This window comes from Onthophagus taurus, unplaced genomic scaffold (genome assembly GCF_036711975.1).
Source record: "Onthophagus taurus isolate NC unplaced genomic scaffold, IU_Otau_3.0 ScKx7SY_16, whole genome shotgun sequence".
Taxonomy (NCBI): Eukaryota; Metazoa; Arthropoda; class Insecta; order Coleoptera; family Scarabaeidae; genus Onthophagus; species Onthophagus taurus.
The window spans coordinates 1,856,019-1,881,112 of NW_027248941.1; the positions used below are offsets into that span (position 1 = coordinate 1,856,019).

At 25.4% G+C, this 25,094-nt stretch overlaps 3 protein-coding genes and 1 long non-coding RNA gene across 4 annotated transcripts in view; 3 read left to right on the top strand and 1 right to left on the bottom strand.

Annotated features, from left to right (window-relative positions):
• Positions 1-25,094, top strand: part of LOC111422590 (uncharacterized) — a 94,906-nt gene that overhangs the window by 68,763 nt on the left and 1,049 nt on the right. The window lies entirely within an intron of this gene.
• LOC111420989 (uncharacterized) lies at positions 9-1,407 on the top strand. Its single transcript, XM_023054093.2, has 7 exons — positions 9-407; positions 461-508; positions 561-614; positions 674-784; positions 851-940; positions 995-1,120; positions 1,178-1,407. The coding sequence occupies exons 1-7, from the start codon at positions 326-328 to the stop codon at positions 1,273-1,275; spliced, it is 609 nt and encodes a 202-aa protein (XP_022909861.2). The 5' UTR covers positions 9-325; the 3' UTR covers positions 1,276-1,407.
• Positions 9,616-10,482, bottom strand: LOC111420986 (uncharacterized). The gene is made up of 7 exons (XM_023054091.2): positions 10,351-10,482; positions 10,209-10,301; positions 10,025-10,147; positions 9,934-9,972; positions 9,805-9,879; positions 9,735-9,750; positions 9,616-9,673 (listed from the first exon to the last, which is right to left on the bottom strand). The coding sequence occupies exons 1-7, from the start codon at positions 10,412-10,414 to the stop codon at positions 9,658-9,660; spliced, it is 426 nt and encodes a 141-aa protein (XP_022909859.2). The 5' UTR covers positions 10,415-10,482; the 3' UTR covers positions 9,616-9,657.
• Positions 17,860-19,384, top strand: LOC111420990 (uncharacterized). Its single transcript, XM_023054094.2, has 9 exons — positions 17,860-17,993; positions 18,056-18,124; positions 18,187-18,240; positions 18,317-18,385; positions 18,441-18,482; positions 18,563-18,652; positions 18,714-18,776; positions 18,831-18,902; positions 18,959-19,384. The coding sequence occupies exons 1-9, from the start codon at positions 17,933-17,935 to the stop codon at positions 19,138-19,140; spliced, it is 702 nt and encodes a 233-aa protein (XP_022909862.2). The 5' UTR covers positions 17,860-17,932; the 3' UTR covers positions 19,141-19,384.

The window sequence follows — 25,094 nt, forward strand, 5'->3', positions numbered from 1 at the left end:
AGGTCGTGTTTGGACTCATTTTAAAGGATTTTTAATCCCCTTTGCGATTTTTTGATCGATTTTAGTACGAAATTTTCGCGAACTAGAACAAATTAGCGAAGTAATTAAGGAAACGCGCGAAAAGCACTCTATTTTTCATATTTTCCATTTTTTTAGTTCATTTTCATTCCTAACTAATGTTGTGATAAGAAATCGATTAAAATGTAATTAGGCGTTATTTTTTTTGGTATAAAAGATGGCGAATTTTGCAATGTTCTTCACTCTCGTTGTATTCCCAACAACTAAAGTAAAGTAAATTCATTTTAAAAAGTGATTTGGCAGAAAAATGATGTCAAAAACTTTCGCATCCATCTTGATGATGGCTTTTGTCGCTTTTAACTGCAACATCCAATCTTTGAAAGCTCAAGGTAAATGTTTTTATTAATTATATTGATATGTGTATCTTTTTGTTGTCTTTTAGAATTAACCGAGGGTAAATGTGAGTTTGGTACGAAGTTGAATGAAACCTGTAAGTAATTTTTTTTACAATTAATAATCTTTTAACAACTACCTTATTTTAGGCGCCGTTCTCCTTACCTCAGTCGATAACGTGGTCAATTTAACCATGCGTTTAGGTAAATCATTGCTGTTAATGTCGAAGTAATTTTGTTAATAAATTAATCATTTTTTCTAGTTCAAGAGGTTTTGGAGGAAGCAAATGCTTTTGTTAAAACGATGCTTGATTCAATTATTAATAATAGTTTATTTGCTTTCTTCCCTATTATAACTGAATTCAAAGATATAGGTAAAATAGTTTTTTTTAAACAGATAATTGAGTATAAAAAATTAATTTTTGTTTATTTACAATTAGTTACTAAACTCTTAACTGGAGCTGTTACGTTTGTTGATAAAATTACTGAATTACTTAAAAACTTCATCTCCAAAATACTGGAAGTATTGCGTAAGTTGATTTATAAAATATTACAGAATTAAATTATAATATAAACAATGTTAGAAAAATTGGTTTCCATCATTTTGGCACTTGTCGGATCGGCAGCAAAGGGTATTATAAACGTTGTTAACACTTTCATGAAAAATGTAATCGACGAATCTAATGCAATGAGTGCTGCTGTAGATATAAGTAAGTTTAAACAGTTTAACTTTGTTTAATATCGATTAAAAACGTTTTCATTTTCAGTTGCTGAATGTTTTGAGGTAAAACGTCACCATCATATTGTTCACAAGAAGCTAGCAGTGGCGGATTTAGTTAATAAAAGGAAAAATTTGATAAATTGAACTGGGAAGAAAATCAAATTCATAATTATCTAGATAAAATAAAATTAATCTGTGCACGGAATAAAAAAATAATAATATTGAATTAATTAAATGTGAATTTGGCAAAAATAAAATGAGAGCATTAAAAATAAAGCTGTTTTATTCAAAAAAAACCAATGGAAAATTAAAATGATGAAATTTAAAAAAAATGTGTTAATAAAAATTGTTGCTGATTCGATTATAAACAAATTTTGTTTAAACAAAAATCTAATAAAAGTAATGATTATTAAGATAACCTCAAAAATATCGTTTTTGTACCAGTGTGCAGCCCCACCTGATAGAAATTTCGAAATTTTTAATCGGTGAATCGATTTTAAATAACATTATAAGTAAGTATTATATAAAACATTTTTGGATAAAAATGATGTGCTTCGAGATACATTGAGTATCATTTTACGTACTATTCAGTGGGAAATTAAAATATTACAATATCGAAAAATTGTATTAATAAAAATTATTGCTTTTTTAATTCTAAATAAATACTTCTTATAAAATTTTTTGATTAAATTAATTATTGTTGAGATAACCTCAAAAATATCGATTTTGTACCAGTGTACAGCGCCCCCTAGAGGAGATTTAAAATTTTTGAATTAATAAATTGATTTTAAATGATTTTATAAATAAATATTATATAAAACATTTTTCGATAAAAATGATGTGCTTCGAGATACATTGAGTATCATTTTACGTACTATTCAGTGGGAAATTAAAATATTACAATATCGAAAAATGGTGTTAATAAAAATTATTGCTTTTTTAATTCTAAATAAGTATTTCTTATAAAATTTTTTGATAAAATTAATAATTCTTGAGATAACCTCAAAAATATCATTTTCATACCAGTGTACAGCGCCAACTAGAGGAGATTTAAAATTTTTGAATTAATAAATTGATTTTAAATGATTTTATAAATAAATATTATATAAAACATTTTTCGATAAAAATGATGTGCTTCGAGATACATTGAGTATCATTTTACGTACTATTCAGTGGGAAATTAAAATATTACAATATCGAAAAATTGTATTAATAAAAATTATTGCTTTTTTAATTCTAAATAAATAATTCTTATAAAATTTTTTGATTAAATTATTAATTCTTGAGATAACCTCAAAAATATCGCTTTTATACCAGTGTGCAGCCCCATCTGATAGAAATTTCGAAATTTTTAATCGGTGAATCGATTTTAAATAACATTATAAATAAGTATTATATAAAACATTTTTGGATAAAGACGATGTGCTTCGAGATACATTGAATTTTATTTACGTACTGTTGTGGGAAATTTAAAAAATATTACAATATCGAAAAATGGTGTTAATAGAAATTATTGCCTATTTAATTCTAAATAAATAATTCTTATAAATTTTTTTGATTAAATTAATAATTGATGAGATAACCTCAAAAATATTATTTTCATACCAGTGTATAGCGCCACCTGGAGGAGATTTAAAATATTTTAATTAAAAAATTGATTTTAAATCGTTTTATAAATAAATATTATATAAAACATTTTTCGATAAAGATGATGTGCTTCGAGATACATTGAGTATCATTTTACGTACTATTCAGTGGGAAATTAAAATATTGCAATATCGAAAAATGGTGTTAATAAAAATTATTGCTTTTTTAATTCTAAATAACTATTCCTTATAAAATTTTTTGATAAAATTAACAATTCTTGAGATAACCTCAAAAATATTACTTTTCATACCAGTGTAAAGCGCCACCTAGAGGAGATTTAAAATTTTTTAATTAAAAAATTGATTTTAATTAATTTTATAAATAAATATTATATAAAACATTTTTCGATAAAAACGATGTGCTTCGAGATACACCGAGTTGTATTGAGTATCATTTTACGTACTATTCAGTGGGAAATTAAAATGTTAGAATTTCAAAAAATGACATTAACAAAAATAATTGCTTTTTTAATTCTAAATAATTATTCCTTATATAATTTTTTGATAAAATTAACAATTCTTGAGATAACCTCAAAAATATTACTTTTCATACCAGTGTAAAGCGCCACCTAGAGGAAATTTAAAATTTTTTAGTTAAAAAATTGATTTTGAATGATTTTATAAATAAATATTATATGAAACATTTTTCGATAAAAACGATGTGCTTCGAGATACACCGAGTTGTATTGGGTATCATTTTACGTACTATTCAGTGGGAAATTAAAATATTAGAATTTCAAAAAATGATGTTATTAAAAATCATTGCTTTTTTAATTCTGAATAAGTATTCCTTATAAAATTTTTTAATAAAATTAATAATTCTTGAGATAACCTCAAAAATATCGTTTTTATACCAGTGTGCAGCCCCACCTGATAGAAATTTCGAAATTTTTAATCGGTGAATCGATTTTAAATAACATTATAAATAAGTATTATATAAAACATTTTTGGATAAAAACGATGTGCTTCGAGATACATTGAATTTTATTTACGTACTGTTCAGTGGGAAATTTCAAAAATATCACAATATCGAAAAATTGTATTAATAAAAATTATTGCTTTTTTAATTCTAAATAAATAATTTTTATAAAATTTTTTGATTAAATTAATAATTGATGAGATAACCTCAAAAATATTATTTTCATACCAGTGTATAGCGCCACCTGGAGGAGATTTAAAATTTTTTAATTAAAAAATTGATTTTAAATCGTTTTATAAATAAATATTATATAAAACATTTTTCGATAAAGATGATGTGCTTCGAGATACATTGAGTATCATTTTACGTACTATTCAGTGGGAAATTAAAATATTGCAATATCGAAAAATGGTGTTAATAAAAATTTTTGCTTTTTTAATTCTAAATAAATAATTCTTATAAAATTTTTTGATTAAATTATTAATTCCTGAGATAACCTCAAAAATATCGTTTTTATACCAGTGTGCAGCCCCACCTGATAGAAATTTCGAAATTTTTAATCGGTGAATCGATTTCAAATAATATTATAAATAAGTATTATATAAAACATTTTTGGATAAAAACGATGTGCTTCGAGATACATTGAATTTTATTTACGTACTGTTCAGTGGGAAATTTAAAAAATATTACAATATCGAAAAATGGTGTTAATAAAAATTATTGCTTTTTTAATTCTAAATAAATAATTCTTATAAAATTTTTTGATTAAATTAATAATTGATGAGATAACCTCAAAAATATTATTTTCATACCAGTGTATAGCGCCACCTGGAGGAGATTTAAAATTTTTTAATTAATAAATTGATTTTAAATGATTTTATAAATAAATATTATATAAAACATTTTTCGATAAAGATGATGTGCTTCGAGATACATTGAGTATCATTTTACGTACTATTCAGTGGGAAATTAAAATATTGCAATATCGAAAAATGGTGTTAATAAAAATTTTTGCTTTTTTAATTCTAAATAAATAATTCTTATAAAATTTTTTGATTAAATTATTAATTCCTGAGATAACCTCAAAAATATCGTTTTTATACCAGTGTGCAGCCCCACCTGATAGAAATTTCGAAATTTTTAATCGGTGAATCGATTTCAAATAATATTATAAATAAGTATTATATAAAACATTTTTGGATAAAAACGATGTGCTTCGAGATACATTGAATTTTATTTACGTACTGTTCAGTGGGAAATTTAAAAAATATTACAATATCGAAAAATGGTGTTAATAAAAATTATTGCTTTTTTAATTCTAAATAAATAATTCTTATAAAATGTTTTGATTAAATTAATAATTGATGAGATAACCTCAAAAATATTATTTTCATACCAGTGTATAGCGCCACCTGGAGGAGATTTAAAATTTTTTAATTAATAAATTGATTTTAAATGATTTTATAAATAAATATTATATAAAACATTTTTCGATAAAGATGATGTGCTTCGAGATACATTGAGTATCATTTTACGTACTATTCAGTGGGAAATTAAAATATTGCAATATCGAAAAATGGTGTTAATAAAAATTTTTGCTTTTTTAATTCTAAATAAATAATTCTTATAAAATTTTTTGATTAAATTATTAATTCCTGAGATAACCTCAAAAATATCGTTTTTATACCAGTGTGCAGCCCCACCTGATAGAAATTTCGAAATTTTTAATCGGTGAATCGATTTCAAATAATATTATAAATAAGTATTATATAAAACATTTTTGGATAAAAACGATGTGCTTCGAGATACATTGAATTTTATTTACGTACTGTTCAGTGGGAAATTTAAAAAATATTACAATATCGAAAAATGGTGTTAATAAAAATTATTGCTTTTTTAATTCTAAATAAATAATTCTTATAAAATTTTTTGATTAAATTAATAATTGATGAGATAACCTCAAAAATATTATTTTCATACCAGTGTATAGCGCCACCTGGAGGAGATTTAAAATTTTTTAATTAATAAATTGATTTTAAATGATTTTATAAATAAATATTATATAAAACATTTTTCGATACAAATAATGTGCATCGAGATACATTGAGTATCATTTTACGTACTATTCAGTGGGAAATTAAAATATTACAATATCGAAAAATGGTGTTAATAAAAATTATTGCTTTTTTAATTCTAAATAAATAATTCTTATAAAATTTTTTGATTAAATTATTAATTCTTGAGATAACCTCAAAAATATCGTTTTTATACCAGTGTGCAGCCCCACCTGATAGAAATTTCGAAATTTTTAATCGGTGAATCGATTTTAAATAACATTATAAATAAGTATTATATAAAACATTTTTGGATAAAAACGATGTGCTTCGAGATACATTGTATTTTATTTACGTACTGTTCAGTGGGAAATTTCAAAAATATCACAACATCGAAAAATGGTGTTAATAAAAATTATTGCTTTTTTAATTCTAAATAAATAATTCTTATAAAATTTTTTGATTAAATTAATAATTGATGAGATAACCTCAAAAATATTATTTTCATACCAGTGTATAGCGCCACCTGGAGGAGATTTAAAATTTTTTAATTAATAAATTGATTTTAAATGATTTTATAAATAAATATTATATAAAACATTTTTCGATAAAAATAATGTGCATCGAGATACATTGAGTATCATTTTACGTACTATTCAGTGGGAAATTGAAATATTACAATATCGAAAAATTGTATTAATAAAAATTATTGCTTTTTTAATTCTAAATAAATAATTCTTATAAAATTTTTTGATTAAATTATTAATTCTTGAGATAATCTCAAAAATATCGTTTTTATACCAGTGTGCAGCCCCACCTGATAGAAATTTCGAAATTTTTAATCGGTGAATCGATTTTAAATAACATTATAAATAAGTATTATATAAAACATTCTTCGATAAAAACGATGTGCTTCGAAATACATTGAATTTTATTTACGTACTGTTCAGTGGGAAATTTCAAAAATATCACAATATCGAAAAATTGTATTAATAAAAATTATTGCTTTTTTAATTCTAAATAAATAATTCTTATAAAATTTTTTGATTAAATTATTAATTCTTGAGATAACCTCAAAAATATCGTTTTTATACCAGTGTGCAGCCCCACCTGATAGAAATTTCGAAATTTTTAATCGGTGAATCGATTTTAAATAACATTATAAATAAGTATTATATAAAACATTTTTGGATAAAAACGATGTGCTTCGAGATACATTGAATTTTATTTACGTACTGTTCAGTGGGAAATTTCAAAAATATTACAATATCGAAAAATGGTGTTAATAAAAATTATTGCTTTTTTAATTCTAAATAAATAATTCTTATAAAATTTTTTGATTAAATTATTAATTCTTGAGATAACCTCAAAAATATCGTTTTTATACCAGTGTGCAGCCCCACCTGATAGAAATTTCGAAATTTTTAATCGGTGAATCGATTTTAAATAACATTATAAATAAGTATTATATAAAACATTCTTCGATAAAAACGATGTGCTTCGAAATACATTGAATTTTATTTACGTACTGTTCAGTGGGAAATTTCAAAAATATCACAATATCGAAAAATTGTATTAATAAAAATTATTGCTTTTTTAATTCTAAATAAATAATTCTTATAAAATTTTTTGATTAAATTAATAATTGATGAGATAACCTCAAAAATATTATTTTCATACCAGTGTATAGCGCCACCTGGAGGAGATTTAAAATTTTTTAATTAATAAATTGATTTTAAATGATTTTATAAATAAATATTATATAAAACATTTTTCGATAAAAATGATGTGCATTGAGATACATTGAGTATCATTTTACGTACTATTCAGTGGGAAATTAAAATATTACAATATCGAAAAATGGTGTTAATAAAAATTATTGCTTTTTTAATTCTAAATAAATAATTCTTATAACATTTTTTGATTAAATTAATTATTGTTGAGATAACCTCAAAAATATCGATTTTGTACCAGTGTATAGCGCCCCCTAGAGGAGATTTAAAATTTTTTAGTTAAAAAATTGATTTTAAATCGTTTTATAAATAAATATTATATAAAACATTTTTCGATAAAAGCGATGTTTTTCGAGATATATTAGTATCATTTTTCGTACTATTCAGTGGGAAATTTAAAAAATTATACAATATCAAAAAATGATATTAACAAAAATAATTACTTTTTTAATTCTAAATAATTATTCCTTATAAAATTTTGTAATAAAATTAATGATTCTTGAGATAACCTCAAAAATATCATTTTTATAGCAGTGTACAGCGCCACCTAGAGGAGATTTAAAATTTTTTAGTTAAAAAATTGATTTTAAATGATTTTATAAATAAATATTATATAAAACATTTTTCGATAAAAGCGATGTTCTTCGAGATACATCGAGTATCATTTTTCGTACTATTCAGTGGGAAATTAAAATATTACAATATCGAAAAATGGTGTTAATAAAAATTATTGCTTTTTTAATTCTAAATAATTATTCCTTATAACATTTTTTGATTAAATTAATAATTCTTGAGATAACCTCAAAAATATCATTTTCATAACAGTGTACAGCGCCATCTAGAGGAGATTTAAAATTTTTTAGTTACAAAATTGATTTTAAATGATTTTATAAACAAATATCATATAAAACATTTTTCGATTAAAACGATGTGCTTAGAGATACACTAAGTTGTATTGAGTATCATTTTACGTACTATTCAGTGGGAAATTAAAATATTACAATATCGTAAAATGGTGGTAATAAAAATTATTGCTTTTTTAATTCTAAATAATTATTCCTTATAACATTTTTTGATTAAATTAATAATTCTTGAGATAACCTCAAAAATATCATTTTCATAACAGTGTACAGCGCCATCTAGAGGAGATTTAAAATTTTTTAGTTACAAAATTGATTTTAAATGATTTTATAAACAAATATCATATAAAACATTTTTCGATTAAAACGATGTGCTTAGAGATACACTAAGTTGTATTGAGTATCATTTTACGTACTATTCAGTGGGAAATTAAAATATTACAATATCGTAAAATGGTGGTAATAAAAATTATTGCTTTCTTAATTCTAAATAATTATTCCTTATAACATTTTTTGATTAAATTAATAATTCTTGAGATAACCTCAAAAATATCATTTTCATAACAGTGTACAGCGCCACCTAGAGGAGATTTAAAATTTTTTAGTTACAAAATTGATTTTAAATGATTTTATAAACAAATATCATATAAAACATTTTTCGATAAAAACGATGTACTTAGAGATACATTGAGTATCATTTTACGTACTATTCAGTGGGAAATTAAAATATTGCAATATCGAAAAATGGTGTTAATAAAAATTATTGCTTTTTTAATTCTAAATAACTATTCCTTATAACATTTTTTAATTAAATTAATAATTTTTGAGATAACCTCAAAAATATCATTTTTATACCAGTGTATAGCGCCCCCTAGAGGAGATTTAAAATTTTTTAGTTAAAAAATTGATTTTAAATGATTTTATAAACAAATATCATATAAAACATTTTTCGATAAAAACGATGTGCTTCGAGATACACTGAGTTGTATTGAGTATCATTTTACGTACTATTCAGTGGGAAATTAAAATATTACAATATCAAAAAATGTTGTTAATAAAAATTATTGCTTTTTTAATTCTAAATAACTATTCCTTACAAAATTTTTCGATAAAATTAATAATTGTATTAAACGTACTATTCAGTGGGAAATTAAAAAGTGGAAATTTAAAAAAATTGTATTAATAAAACTTGTTGCTAATTCAATTCTAAACAAATATTGTTTAATAATTTTTTTGATTAATCTAATATTTCTGGTGTAATAGTAAAAATAATTCAACATTGATGATTCTTTTATTGATAAAATCGACTTTTCATTATTTAGGTAAACAACTATAACAAATTAAAGAATTTTTAAACCTTGAAAACGATTATATCGTTATAAAATACTTACTATTCCATTTTACTTACTAAAAATAGACATTTTTAATTTTATTTTTATTTTTAAATCATTTTAATCTTACTATGTTGCCCAGTGTTTCTTATTCCAGTTCCGGTGTCGATGACGAGTGTTCCCAAGGCTTCGAAAGCTTGTCCAACTTAAAAATAATGAATCAGTTTAAACAATTAATTTTAAAATTATTTTAACTTACATAAAACCTGAATTAAAACCAAAAATCCTATTATTGGCTCTAAAAATTAAATTTAGTTAATTTAAAATTGTAAAATTTGATTTAAACTCACTTGCAAAATAATACGGGATAAAAAAGATCGAAAAAAAAACATTTCGGATTAAATTACAAAAGAAATTGTGAATAGTAGCAGGAATTATTAATACTTTTAAAAGGAATTCAATCAAAGTGTCACCTAAAAAGTAAATTTTATTAATTAATTAATTTTTGATTAATTTATTGGCTTAATTAGTCACTTAGAGAATTATTAGGAGGTTCTTTAATGCTTTCGTGAAAAACATTCGGAATATTATTGTAAAAGTTGTAGATAAGATCTTGAACGTTTTGAGCTTAAAGAAAAATTTATTATTTGAATTTAAGAAAAAATAACCTTCTTACCTGTGGTCATTGAAAAAAATGTTAAAGGCAAAACAAAAATCATCGAGAGTAAAAGGAAATTCATTTTTTACGGTGTTTTTTTGGTGACTTTTGTTATGATTTTAATTTGAAAAGGGACGTTGACAAGAATTTGATGTAAATAAAAAAAAACGATTTTATTAGTTTTCTTTGATTAATTTAAAAATTCGTGAAAAATCGATTTATTAATAAATTTTTCTGAAATTATTACCACTTATAAAGAAAAGTGTGATCTTTAAGATGGTAAAAACCGATTTGGAAAATCTCAATTAGTTTTTGAGATAGAATGTTTTAAACGCAATAGTAATTTCTAATAAATACAAAGATAGCAAGTTTTGTTTCATTAATTTTAAAAATTCGCGAAAAATCGATTTATTAATAAATTTTTCTGAAATTATTACCACCTATAAAGAAAAGTGTGATCTTTAAGATAGTAAAAACCGATTTGGAAAATCTCAATTAGTTTTTGAGATAGAATGTTTTAAACGCAATAGTAATTTCTAATAAATACAAAGATAGCAAGTTTTGTTTCATTAACTTTAAAAATTCGCGAAAAATCGATTTATTAATAAATTTTTCTGAAATTATTACCACCTATAAAGAAAAGTGTGATCTTTAAGATAGTAAAAACCGATTTAGAAAATCTCAATTAGTTTTTGAGATAGAATATTTTAAACACAATTGTAATTTCTAATAATTCCTAAGATAGCAAGTTTTGTTTCATTAACTTTAAAAATTCGCGAAAAATCGATTTATTAATGAATTTTTCTGAAATTACTACCACTTATAAAGTAAAGTGTGATCTTTAAGATAGTAAAAACCGATTTGGAAAGTCTCAATTAGTTTTTGAGATAGAATGTTTTAAACACATTTGTAATTTCTAATAATTACTAAGATACCAAGTTTTGTTTCATTAACTTTAAAAATTCGCGAAAAATCGATTTATTAATAAATTTTTCTGAAATTACCCCCACTTATAAACAAAAGTGTGATCTTTAAGATAGTAAAAACCGATTTGAAAAATCTCAATTAGTTTTTGAGACAGAATGTTTTAAATACAATTGTAAATTTTAATAATTACTGAGATAGCAAATTTTGTTTCATTAACTTTAAAAATTCGCGAAAAATCGATTTATTAATAAATTTTTCTGAAATTATTACCACTTATAAAGAAAAGTGTGATCTTTAAGATAGTAAAAACCGATTTGGAAAATCTCAATTAGTTTTTGAGATAGAATGTTTTAAACACAATTGTAATTTCTGATAATTATTAAGATACCAAGTTTTGTTTCATTAACTTTAAAAATTCGCGAAAAATTGATTTATTAATACATTTTTCTGAAATCACCTCCACTTATAAAGAAAAGTGTGATCTTTAAGATAATAAAAACCGATTTGGAAAATCTCAATTAGTTTTTGAGATAGAATGTTTTAAACACAATTGTAATTTCTGATAATTATTAAGATACCAAGTTTTGTTTCATTAACTTTAAAAATTCGCGAAAAATTGATTTATTAATACATTTTTCTGAAATCACCTCCACTTATAAAGAAAAGTGTGATCTTTAAGATAATAAAAACCAATTTGGAAAATCTCAATTAGTTTTTGAGATAGAATGTTTTAAACACAATTGTAATTTCTGATAATTATTAAGATACCAAGTTTTGTTTCATTAACTTTAAAAATTCGCGAAAAATTGATTTATTAATACATTTTTCTGAAATCACCTCCACTTATAAAGAAAAGTGTGATCTTTAAGATAATAAAAACCAATTTGGAAAATTTCAATTAGTTTTTGAGATAGAACGTTTTAAACACAATTGTAATTTCTAATAATTCCTAAGAAATCAAGTTTTGTTTCATTAACTTTAAAAAATCGCGAAAAATCGATTTATTAATAAATTTTTATGAAATTACCCCCAGTTATAAAGAAAAGTGTGATCTTTAAGATGGTAAAAACCGATTTGGAAAATCTCAATTAGTTTTTGAGATAGAATGTTTTAAACACAATTGTAATTTCTAATAATTACTAAGATAGCAAGTTTTGTTTCATTAATTTTAAAAATTCACGAAAAATCGATTTATTAATAAATTTTTCTGAAATTACTACCACTTATAAAGAAAAGTGTGATCTTTAAGATAATAAAAACCAATTTGGAAAATTTCAATTAGTTTTTGAGATAGAACGTTTTAAACACAATTGTAATTTCTAATAATTCCTAAGAAATCAAGTTTTGTTTCATTAACTTTAAAAAATCGCGAAAAATCGATTTATTAATAAATTTTTATGAAATTACCCCCAGTTATAAAGAAAAGTGTGATCTTTAAGATGGTAAAAACCGATTTGGAAAATCTCAATTAGTTTTTGAGATAGAATGTTTTAAACACAATTGTAATTTCTAATAATTACTAAGATAGCAAGTTTTGTTTCATTAATTTTAAAAATTCACGAAAAATCGATTTATTAATAAATTTTTCTGAAATTACTACCACTTATAAAGAAAAGTGTGATCTTTAAGATAGTAAAAACCGCTTTGAAAAATCTCAATTAGTTCGTGAGATAGAATTTTTTTAACGCAATCGAAATTCTGTAAAAAAATTATTTTATATTCACCATTTTTCCTGCAACTCTCTTCGCCTCTAAATGTTGAGTAGCAACAATCTTAAAAGATAATTAAAAATAGTCCTTTTTTCTACGCAGTTTCCATTATTTGGAATGAAAATTGCCAAAGCAGATAAAAAACTTACTTGCGTAGTGCTTTTAAGTGGTTTTTGAATGCTTATGTAATTGTTTTGGAGTGGTTGCTTTTTCATAGGAATTTTCAGCGAATTCTCCTTTAATTATTGTTAAAAATTAATTGATTTTGATAACCTTTTAAATTTGGCATTTATTTATTTAACTTGTTATGATTAATCGGTTAGAGATGAATTAAAAAAATCGTATCTCCGCGATTTATAGAACCGAAATAAAAATGTTCGGGGTCTTAAATCTAGATTAAATTTACTACAAAATGGCGATTAAATCATTTTGATATCTCAATTAGTTTTTGAGATACGATTATTTTAATTTTGGTGTTTTTTAACTTAATTTGTAACGAGTAAAGATATTGAAAAAATCATTTCACCGAAACTTGTGGGATTAAAAAAATTGTTTTAATCTCATTAATTCTTGGTTAAATTTGCTTTAAAACGCATTTTATTTCATGGTGATATCTCAATTCGTTTTTAAGATATGCTTCTTTAAATCCAATTTTTACTAATTTCACCTTAATTATTGAGTTGAATTAAAAAAATCGTATCTCCGCCATTTATAGAATCGAAGTAAAAATTTTCGGGGACCTAAATCTAAATTAAATTTCCTATAAAATGGTGATTAAATCATTTTGATATCTCAATTAGTTTTTGAGATACGATTTTTTTAATTTTGATGTTTTTTAACTTAATTTGTAACGAGTAAAGATATTGAAAAAATCATTTCACCGAAATTTGTGGGATTAAAAAAATTGTTTTAATCTCATTAATTCTTGATTAAATTTGCTTTAAAATGCATTTTATTTCATGGTGATATCTCAATTCGTTTTTGAGATACGAGATTTTAAATTCCATTTTTGTTGAGTTAACCTAAATTATTGAGTTGAATTAAAAAAATCGTATCTCCGCGATTTATAGAATCGAAATAAAAATTTTCGGGGACCTAAATCTAGATTAAATTTCCTATAAAATGGTGATTAAATCATTTTGATATCTCAATTAGTTTTTGAGATACGATTTTTTTAATTTTGATGGTTTTTAACTTAATTTGTAACGAGTAAAGATGTAGAGATGAATTAAAAAAATCATTTCAACTTGTGGAACGGAAGATGTAGCTAATCTTATTCTTAACAATATTGCTCTCTTTCATTTTTGCTCTCAGATGCGTCAATATCGAGAAAGATATGAAAATTTGATGAATTTCGTTGTTTTTCTACTTCGTCATGGTAGTATTCGGAAATCGAAGCATGTTACAAAAAAACTTTTCGAACAAAAGTTGTAGCAAATTTTATTCTTAACAATATTGCTCCCTTCCATTTTTGCTCTTAGATGCGTCAATTTTGAGAAAAGTATGAAAATATGAAAATTTGATTAATTTCTTTGTTTTACTATTAGCTAATGGTAATATTTGAGAATCGAAGCATGTTACAAAAAAACTGTTGCAACAAAAGTTGTAGCAAATTTTATTCTTAACAATATTGCTCCCTTACATTTTTGTTTTTAGATGCGTCAATTTTGAGAAAAATATGACATATGAGAATTTGATGAATTTTCTTTTTTTACTATTAGCTAATGTAACATTCGGGAATCGAAGCATGTTACAAAAAAACTTTTAGAACAAAATTTGTAGCAAATTTTATTCTCAACAATATTGCTCTCTTACATTTTTGCTCTTAGATGCGTCAATTTTGAGAAAAGTATGAAAATATGAAAATTTGATGAATTTCTTTGTTTTACTATTAGCTAATGGTAATATTTGAGAATCGAAGCATGTTACAAAAAAACTGTTGCAACAAAAGTTGTAGCAAATTTTATTCTTAACAATATTGCTCCTTTACATTTTTGCTCTTAGATGCTTCAGTTTTGAGAAAAATATGAAAATATGAAAATTTGATGAATTTCTTTATTTTACTATTAACTAATGGTAACATTTGAGAATCGCAGCATGTTACAAAAAAACTTTTAGAACAAAAGTTGTAGCAAATTTTATTCTTAACAATATTGCTCCCTTACATTTTTGTTTTTAGATGCGTCAATTTTGAGAAAAATATGACATATGAGAATTTGATGAATTTTCTTTTTTTACTATTAGCTAATGTAACATTCAGGAATCGAAGCATGTTACAAAAAAACTTTTAGAACAAAATTTGTAGCAAATTTTATTCTCAACAATATTGCTCTCTTACATTTTTGCTCTTAGATGCGTCAATTTTGAGAAAAGTATGAAAATATGAAAATTTGATGAATTTCTTTGTTTTACTATTAGCTAATGGTAATATTTGAGAATCGAAGCATGTTACAAAAAAACTGTTGCAACAAAAGTTGTAGCAAATTTTATTCTTAACAATATTGCTCCTTTACATTTTTGCTCTTAGATGCTTCAGTTTTGGGAAAAATATGAGAATATGAAAATTTGATGAATTTTCTTATTTTACTATTAAGTAATGGTAACATTTGAGAATCGAAGCATGTTATAAAGAAACTTTTAGAACAAAATTTGTAGCAAATTTTATTCTTAACAATATTGCTCCCTTACATTTTTGCTCTTGGATGCGTCAATTTTGAGAAAAGTATGAAAATATGAAAAATTGATTAATTTCTTTGTTTTATTGTTATCTAATGGTAACATTTGAGAATCGAAGCATGTTACAAAAAAACTGTTGGAACAAAAGTTGTAGCAAATTTTATTCTTAACAATATTGCTCCCTTACATTTTTGCTCTTGAATGCGTCAATTTCGAGAAAAATATGAAAATTTGAAAATTTGATGATTTTCCTTGTTTTTCTATTAGCTAATGGTAACATTTGAGAATCGAAGCATGTTACAAAAAAACTGTTGAAACAAAAGTTGTAGCAAATTTTGTTCTTAACAATATTGCTCCCTTACATTTTTGCTCTTGGATGCGTCAATTTTGAGAAAAGTATGAAAATATGAAAAATTGATTAATTTCTTTGTTTTATTGTTATCTAATGGTAACATTTGAGAATCGAAGCATGTTACAAAAAAACTGTTGGAACAAAAGTTGTAGCAAATTTTATTCTTAACAATATTGCTCCCTTACATTTTTGCTCTTGAATGCGTCAATTTCGAGAAAAATATGAAAATTTGAAAATTTGATAATTTTCCTTGTTTTTCTATTAGCTAATGGTAACATTTGAGAATCGAAGCATGTTACAAAAAAACTTTTAGAACAAAAGTTGTAGCAAATTTTATTCTTAACAATATTGCTCCCTTACATTTTTGCTCTTGAATGCGTCAATTTCGAGAAAAATATGAAAATTTGATGATTTTCCTTGTTTTTCTATTAGCTAATGGTAACATTTGAGAATCGAAGCATGTTACAAAAAAACTTTTAGAACAAAAGTTGTAGCAAATTTTATTCTTAACAATATTGCTCCCTTACATTTTTGTTCTTGGATGCGTCAATTTCGAGAAAAATATGAAAATTTGATGATTTTCCTTGTTTTACTATTAGCTAATGGTAATATTTGAAAATCGAGTTATGTTACAAAAAAACTGTTGGAACAAAAGTTGTAGCAAATTTTATTCTTAACAATATTGCTCTCTTGCATTTTTACTCTCAAATGCGTCAATATCGAGAAAAACACGAAAATATGATAATTTTATGAATTTCTTGTTTTACTTGTAGCTAATGATAACATTTGGAAATCGGAGAGAGTTACAAAAAAACTTTTAGAACAAAAGTTGTAGCAAATTTTATTCTTAACAATATTGCTCTCTTACATTTTTGCTCTTAGATGCGTCAATTTTGAGAAAAGTATGAAAATATGAAAATTTGATGAATTTCTTTGTTTTACTATTAGCTAATGGTAATATTTGAGAAACGAAGCATGTTACAAAAAAACTTTTAGAACAAAATTTGTAGCAAATTTTATTCTTAACAATATTGCTCTCTTACATTTTTGCTCTTAGATGCGTCAATTTTGAGAAAAGTAAGAAAATATGAAAATTTGATGAATTTCTTTGTTTTACTATTAGTTAATGGTAATATTTGAGAATCGAAGCATGTTACAAAAAAACTGTTGCAACAAAAGTTGTAGCAAATTTTATTCTTAACAATATTGCTCCCTTACATTTTTGCTCTTGGATGCGTTAATTTTGAGAAAAGTATGAAAATATGAAAAATTGATTAATTTCTTTGTTTTATTATTAGCTAATGGTAACATTTGAGAATCGAAGCATGTTACAAAAAAACTTTTAGAACAAAAGTTGTAGCAAATTTTATTCTTAACAATATTGCTCCTTTACATTTTTGTTCTTAGATGCGTCAATTTTGAGAAAAATATGAAAATATGAAAATTTGATCCTTATTTTATTATCCTTTATTATTAAATTTATATTAAATTTATCCTATTTATCCTTTATATTAAATTTTATTATTAACAATATTGCTCTCTTTCACTTTTGCTCTCAGATATCTCAATATGGAGAAAGAAGCGATACGAGATTTTAAATTCCATTTTTATTGAGTTGAATTAAAAAAATCGTATCTCCACGATTTATAGAATCGAAATAAAAATTTTGCCTTTCGTGGAAAAGCTTTTACTGAAAAATTTTCGTTTTCCATTAGGTGGTCCAATTTTCATTTTTTCGTAATCGCTTTGCACTTAACTTAACATTGCAGTGATAATAACAGTGATAAGGTGATTTTTTCGTGAGGAATGTTTTCACTTAAAATTTTTCCCGCTCGATTTTTCGTATAAAAGGGCTCGTTTGGGAACCAATCGGCACCCATTTGATCAGTCAGCTTATTGTCGACGCTTCAAATTGCTTCCTTAAAAACCAACCAAAATGAAAGCTACTTTTGTTGTTTTAGCCGTTTTCGGTTGTCTTCTTGGCTTCACCGTTTCTCGTAAGTTTTTTTATTGTTATTTATTTTTCTGATCTTTTTCATTGTGGTTATTTTTTTTGAAGAAACCTCTGATACTACTGTAGCTAGTTCAACAACCCCTAATGTTATTCCTGAATCCACTACAAATTTACGTAAATATTATTATGAAAATGCTGTTTATTCAAAAATAATTATAAATATATTTACATTTTAGTCGGTAGTGTGGTTACCTTACTAGACACAATTACTAGCGCTATTAAGGAATTTGGTAAGTAATAAATTGGAAAATTCATTAATCAAATCTTTATTCCATTTTTATGTGTATTTATTATTCTTTTATCTAGTGCGTGATTTGTTGAATCAAGTATCCAAATTATCATCAATCTTACTAGCACCGTTACTTAGTACGCTTCGTAAGTATAGCATTAGTATTTTTAACCATAATGTTACACATACTTTTCTTTTCAGAACCTATAGTTGAAGGTTTGGTTAAAGCTATTACAGATATTGGTAAGTATTAATAAATTGTTCACAAATTGTTAATGTGTAGATAACAAAAAAATCAATTACTTAACTTCATTTAATTTCAGTTAACCAGTTATTGAGTGGTGTCATGAAACTAACTGTGCCTATAATTCAGAATTTAATAGATTTAGTTAGTGGAATAGTTGCCGCAATAAGTACGTAAAAAATATTTTTGTAATTAATTCTTAATAATTTTTAACATTTATTTCACTTTAGCACCAATTCTTAATAGTGTAGTATCCTTACTTAGCGGAATATTGTCGACAATTGGTGAAATAGGTAAGCATCTATTGCTCTAAAAATAAGAGTAATACTAATAACACACATTTTCAGTCCACAATCTTTTGGAAACAGTCCGAACAATTGTGAATAAAATTATTGACTCTTTACAAGGCGTTTTGAGTGGTGAGTAACAGTATTGATTTAATTAGAGTACGAATTAATTTCTGTTTATTACAAAGGCTTGACAAGCACCACCTCATCCGACAGTACAACAAGTGCATCCACCACCACCGCTGCAGATGCAACCACTGCAGGCACAATGATTGAAGAATCAACAGTTCTCCCTTCAGCTAAACGTCACCACATCGTTCACAAGAAATTCCACCACGCTGCTCGCAGCCACCACCACCACCAAAACTAAAAGCAACAATAAAAGGAGCGTCGACGTTCGCTTCACGACGATCAGACGCCTTCACCGAAAAGATGCCGCAACAACAACACAACATTTTACCGAAAATAACTAAATGAAACGTGTCGTTTATGATATTCTTGTAAATTTGTTATATTGTTCGTTGCCGTTTCATCTTTTCGCGTTGAATTGCGAATTAGAATGTAAGCGCATCCCAAAAGGCAAAAAAAATAATAAAATTTTAATTTCAAATTAATCGACGACTTTTTTTTATTTCGAAGCATGTTACAAAAAATTTTTTAGAACGAAAGTTGTAGCTAATCTTGTTCTTAACAATATTGCTCTCTTGCATTTTTGCTGTCGGATGCATCGATATGGAGAAAGAAGCGAAAATATGAAATTTGATTAATTTGTTGTTTTACTACTTCGTAATGGTAGTATTCGGGAATCGAAGCATGTTACAAAAAAACTTTTAGAATGAAAGTTGTAGCTCATTTTGTTCTTAACAATATTGCTCCCTTACATTTTTGCTCTTGAATGCGTCAATTTCGAGAAAAATATGAAAATTTGATGATTTTCCTTGTTTTTCTATTAGCTAATGGTAACATTTGAGAATCGCAGCATGTTACAAAAAAACTTTTAGAACAAAAGTTGTAGCAAATTTTATTCTTAACAATATTGCTCCCTTATATTTTTGCTCTTGGATGCGTCAATTTCGAGAAAAATATGAAAATATGAAAATTTGATGAATTTCCTTATTTTACTATTAGCTAATGGTAATATTTGAGAATCGAAGCATGTTACAAAAAAGCTTTTAGAATGAAAGTTGTAGCTAATCTTATTCTTAACAATATTGCTCTCTTTCATTTTTGCTGTCAGATGCATCAAAAACAAGAAAAGTAAGAAAATTTAAAAATTTGATCAATTTCCTTGTTCTACTATTAGCTAATGGTAACATTCGGGAATCGGAGCATGTTACAAAAAAACTTTTTAAACAAAAGTTGTAGCTAATTTTATTGTTAACAATATTGCTCTCTTTCACTTTTGCTGTCAGATGCATCGATATGGAGAAAGAAGCGAAAATATGAAATTTGATGAATTTGTCATTTTACTACTTCGTAATGGTGGCATTCAGAAATCGAAACGTTTTACAAAAAAACTTTTAAAACGAAAGTTGTAGCTCATCTTATTCTTAACAATATTGCTCTCTTTCAGTGTTGCTCTTAGATGCGTCAAAAACGAGAAAAGTAAGAACATTTAAAAATTTGATGAATTTCCTTGTTTTACTATTAGCTAATGGTAATATTTGAGAATCGAAGCATGTTACAAAAAAACTTTTAGAACAAAAGTTGTAGCAAATTTTATTCTTAATAATATTGCTCTGTTTCACTTTTACGCTCAGATGTATCTATATGGAGAAAGAAGCGATAATATAAAATTTGATGAATTTGTCATCAAGTAGCATTTAGAAATCGAAACGTTTCACAAAAATACTTTTAGAACGAAAGTTGTAGCTTATCTTGTTCTCAACATTATTGCTCTCTTTCATTTTTGCTTTTAGATGCGTCAAAAACAAGAAAAGTAAGAAAATTTAAAAATTTAATCAATTTCCTTGTTTTACTATTAGCTTTTGGTAACACTCGGGAATCGGAGCATATTATAAAAAAACTTTTAGAACAAAAGTTGTAGCTAATCTTATTCTCAACATTATTGCTCTCTTTCATTTTTGCTCTCAGATGCGTCAATATCGAGAAAGATACGAAAATATGAAAATTTGATGAATAACGTTATTTTACTATTTCGTCATGGTAGTATTTGGAAATCAAAGCATTATACAAAAAAACTTTTAGAACAAAACTTGTAGCTAATCTTATTCTCAACACTATTGCTCTCTTTCATTTTTGCTCTCAGATGCGTCAATATCGAGAAAGTTAGGAAAATATGAAAATTTGATGAATTATGTTATTTTACTACTTTGTCATGGTAGTATTCGGAAATTGAAGCCTTATATAAAAAAACTTTTAGAACAAAACTTGTAGCTAATCTTATTCTCATCACTATTGCTCTCTTTCATTTTTGCTCTCAGATGCGTCAATATCGAGAAAGATACGAAAATATGAAAATTTGATGAATAACGTTATTTTACTATTTCGTCATGGTAGTATTTGGAAATCAAAGCATTATACAAAAAAACTTTTAGAACAAAACTTGTAGCTAATCTTATTCTCATCACTATTGCTCTCTTTCATTTTTGCTCTCAGATGCGTCAATATCGAGAAAGATACGAAAATATGAAAACTTGATGAATTTCGCTATTTTACTATTGCTTAATGGTATCATTCGGAAATAGAAGCATGTTACAAAGAAACTTTTAGAACAAAAATTGTAGCAAATTTTATTGTTAACAATATTGCTCTCTTTCATTTTTACTCTCAGATGTATCGATATGGAGAAAGATACGAAAATATGAAAACTTGATGAATTTCGCTATTTTACTATTGCTTAATGGTATCATTCGGAAATAGAAGCATGTTACAAAGAAACTTTTAGAACAAAAATTGTAGCAAATTTTATTGTTAACAATATTGCTCTCTTTCATTTTTACTCTCAGATGTATCGATATGGAGAAAGATACGAAAATATGAAAATTTGATGAATAACGTTATTTTACTATTTCGTCATGGTAGTATTTGGAAATCAAAGCATTATACAAAAAAACTTTTAGAACAAAACTTGTAGCTAATCTTATTCTCAACACTATTGCTCTCTTTCATTTTTGCTCTAAGATGCGTCAATATCGAGAAAGATACGAAAATATGAAAATTTGATGAATAACGTTATTTTACTATTTCGTCATGGTAGTATTTGGAAATCAAAGCATTGTACAAAAAAACTTTTAGAACAAAACTTGTAGCTAATCTTATTCGCAACACTACTGCTCTCTTTCATTTTTGCTCTAAGATGCGTCAATATCGAGAAAGATACGAAAATATGAAAATTTGATGAATAACGTTATTTTACTATTTCGTCATGGTAGTATTTGGAAATCAAAGCATTATACAAAAAAACTTTTAGAACAAAACTTGTAGCTAATCTTATTCGCAACACTACTGCTCTCTTTCATTTTTGCTCTAAGATGCGTCAATATCGAGAAAGATACGAAAATATGAAAATTTGATTAATAACGTTATTTTACTACTTCGTCATGGTAGTATTTGGAAATCAAAGCATTATACAAAAAAACTTTTAGAACAAAACTTGTAGCTAATCTTATTCTCAACACTATTGCTCTCTTTCATTTTTGCTCTAAGATGCGTCAATATCGAGAAAGATACGAAAATATGAAAATTTGATGAATTTCGCTATTTTACTATTGCTTAATGGTAGCATTCGGAAATAGAAGCATGTTACAAAGAAACTTTTAGAACAAAACTTGTAGCTAATCTTATTCTCAACACTATTGCTCTCTTTCATTTTTGCTCTCAGATGCGTCAATATCGAGAAAGATACGAAAATATGAAAATTTGATGAATAACGTTATTTTACTATTTCGTCATGGTAGTATTTGGAAATCAAAGCATTATACAAAAAAACAGTTAGAACATAACTTGTAGCTAATCTTATTCTCAACATTATTGCTCTCTTTCATTTTTGCTCTCAGATGCGTCAATATCGAGAAAGATACGAAAATATGAAAATTTGATGAATAACGTTATTTTACTATTTCGTCATGGTAGTATTTGGAAATCAAAGCATTATACAAAAAAACTTTTAGAACAAAACTTGTAGCTCATCTTATTCTCATCACTATTGCTCTCTTTCATTTTTGCTCTCAGATGCGTCAATATCGAGAAAGATACGAAAATATGAAAATTTGATGAATTGTGTTATTTTACTACTTCGTCATGGTAGTATTTGGAAATCAAAGCATTATACAAAAAAACTTTTAGAACAAAACTTGTAGCTAATCTTATTCTCAACACTATTGCTCTCTTTCATTTTTGCTCTCAGATGCGTCAATATCGAGAAAGATACGAAAATATGAAAATTTGATGAATAACGTTATTTTACTATTTCGTCATGGTAGTGTTTGGAAATCAAAGCATTATACAAAAAAACTTTTAGAACAAAACTTGTAGCTAATCTTATTCTCATCACTATTGCTCTCTTTCATTTTTGCTCTCAGATGCGTCAATATCGAGAAAGATACGAAAATATGAAAATTTGATGAATAACGTTATTTTACTATTTCGTCATGGTAGTATTTGGAAATCAAAGCATTATACAAAAAAACTTTTAGAACAAAACTTGTAGCTAATCTTATTCTCAACACTATTGCTCTCTTTCATTTTTGCTCTAAGATGCGTCAATATCGAGAAAGATACGAAGATATGAAAATTTGATGAATTGTGTTATTTTACCACTTCGTCATGGTAGTATTCGTAAATTGAAGCCTTATATAAAAAAACTTTTAGAACAAGACTTGTAGCTAATCTTATTCTCATCACTATTGCTCTCTTTCATTTTTGCTCTAAGATGCGTCAATATCGAGAAAGATACGAAAATATGAAAATTTGATGAATTTCGCTATTTTACTATTGCTTAATGGTATCATTCGGAAATAGAAGCATGTTACAAAGAAACTTTTAGAACAAAAATTGTAGCAAATTTTATTGTTAACAATATTGCTCTCTTTCATTTTTACTCTCAGATGTATCGATATGGAGAAAGATACGATAATATGAAAATTTGATGAATAACGTTATTTTACTATTTCGTCATGGTAGTATTTGGAAATCAAAGCATTATACAAAAAAACTGTTAGAACAAAACTTGTAGCTAATCTTATTCTCATCACTATTGCTCTCTTTCATTTTTGCTCTCAGATACGTCAATATCGAGAAAGATACGAAAATATGAAAATTTGATGAATAACGTTATTTTACTATTTCATCATGGTAGTATTTGGAAATCAAAGCATTATACAAAAAAACTTTTAGAACAAAACTTGTAGCTAATCTTATTCGCAACACTACTGCTCTCTTTCATTTTTGCTCTAAGATGCGTCAATATCGAGAAAGATACGAAAATATGAAAATTTGATGAATTTCGCTATTTTACTAATGCTTAATGGTAGCATTCGGAAATAGAAGCATTTTACAAAAAAACTTTTAGAACAAAACTTGTAGCTAATCTTATTCTCATCACTATTGCTCTCTTTCATTTTTGCTCTCAGATGCGTCAATATCGAGAATGATACGAAAATATGAAAATTTGATGAATTATGTTATTTTACTACTTCGTCATGGTAGTATTCGGAAATTGAAGCCTTATATAAAAAAACTTTTAGAACAAAACTTGTAGCTAATCTTATTCTCATCACTATTGCTCTCTTTCATTTTTGCTCTCAGATGCGTCAATATCGAGAAAGATACGAAAATATGAAAATTTGATGAATAACGTTATTTTACTATTTCGTCATGGTAGTATTTGGAAATCAAAGCATTATACAAAAAAACTGTTAGAACAAGACTTGTAGCTAATCTTATTCTCATCACTATTGCTCTCTTTCATTTTTGCTCTCAGATGCGTCAATATCGAGAAAGACACGAAAATATGAAAATTTGATGAATTTCGCTATTTTACTATTGCTTAATGGTAGCATTCGGAAATAGAAGCATTTTACAAAAAAACTTCTAGAACAAAACTTGTAGCTAATCTTATTCTCAACACTGTTGCACTCTTTAATTTTTGCTCTCAGATGCGTCAATATCGAGAAAGATACGAAAATATGAAAATTTGATGAATAACGTTATTTTACTATTTCGTCATGGTAGTATTTGGAAATCAAAGCATTATACAAAAAAACTTTTAGAACAAAACTTGTAGCTCATCTTATTCTCATCACTATTGCTCTCTTTCATTTTTGCTCTCAGATGCGTCAATATCGAGAAAGATACGAAAAT

What these genes read in the sequence shown, in the direction of transcription:
- LOC111420989 (XM_023054093.2), top strand. Translation starts at nt 326, where the DNA reads ATGATGTCAAAAACTTTCGCATCCATCTTGATGATGGCTTTTGTCGCT. An exon ending in CAATTTAACCATGCGTTTAG is followed by an intron (nt 615 to 673) that starts GTAAATCATTGC and finishes CATTTTTTCTAG; the next exon opens with TTCAAGAGGTTTTGGAGGAA. An exon ending in AACTGAATTCAAAGATATAG is followed by an intron (nt 785 to 850) that starts GTAAAATAGTTT and finishes ATTTACAATTAG; the next exon opens with TTACTAAACTCTTAACTGGA.
- LOC111420986 (XM_023054091.2), bottom strand. Translation starts at nt 10,414, where the DNA reads ATGAATTTCCTTTTACTCTCGATGATTTTTGTTTTGCCTTTAACATTT. An exon ending in ACCTCCTAATAATTCTCTAA is followed by an intron (nt 10,148 to 10,208) that starts GTGACTAATTAA and finishes TTTACTTTTTAG; the next exon opens with GTGACACTTTGATTGAATTC. An exon ending in TATCCCGTATTATTTTGCAA is followed by an intron (nt 9,973 to 10,024) that starts GTGAGTTTAAAT and finishes TTTAATTTTTAG; the next exon opens with AGCCAATAATAGGATTTTTG.
- LOC111420990 (XM_023054094.2), top strand. Translation starts at nt 17,933, where the DNA reads ATGAAAGCTACTTTTGTTGTTTTAGCCGTTTTCGGTTGTCTTCTTGGC. An exon ending in ACCGTTACTTAGTACGCTTC is followed by an intron (nt 18,386 to 18,440) that starts GTAAGTATAGCA and finishes TTTTCTTTTCAG; the next exon opens with AACCTATAGTTGAAGGTTTG. An exon ending in TTTACAAGGCGTTTTGAGTG is followed by an intron (nt 18,903 to 18,958) that starts GTGAGTAACAGT and finishes TTTATTACAAAG; the next exon opens with GCTTGACAAGCACCACCTCA.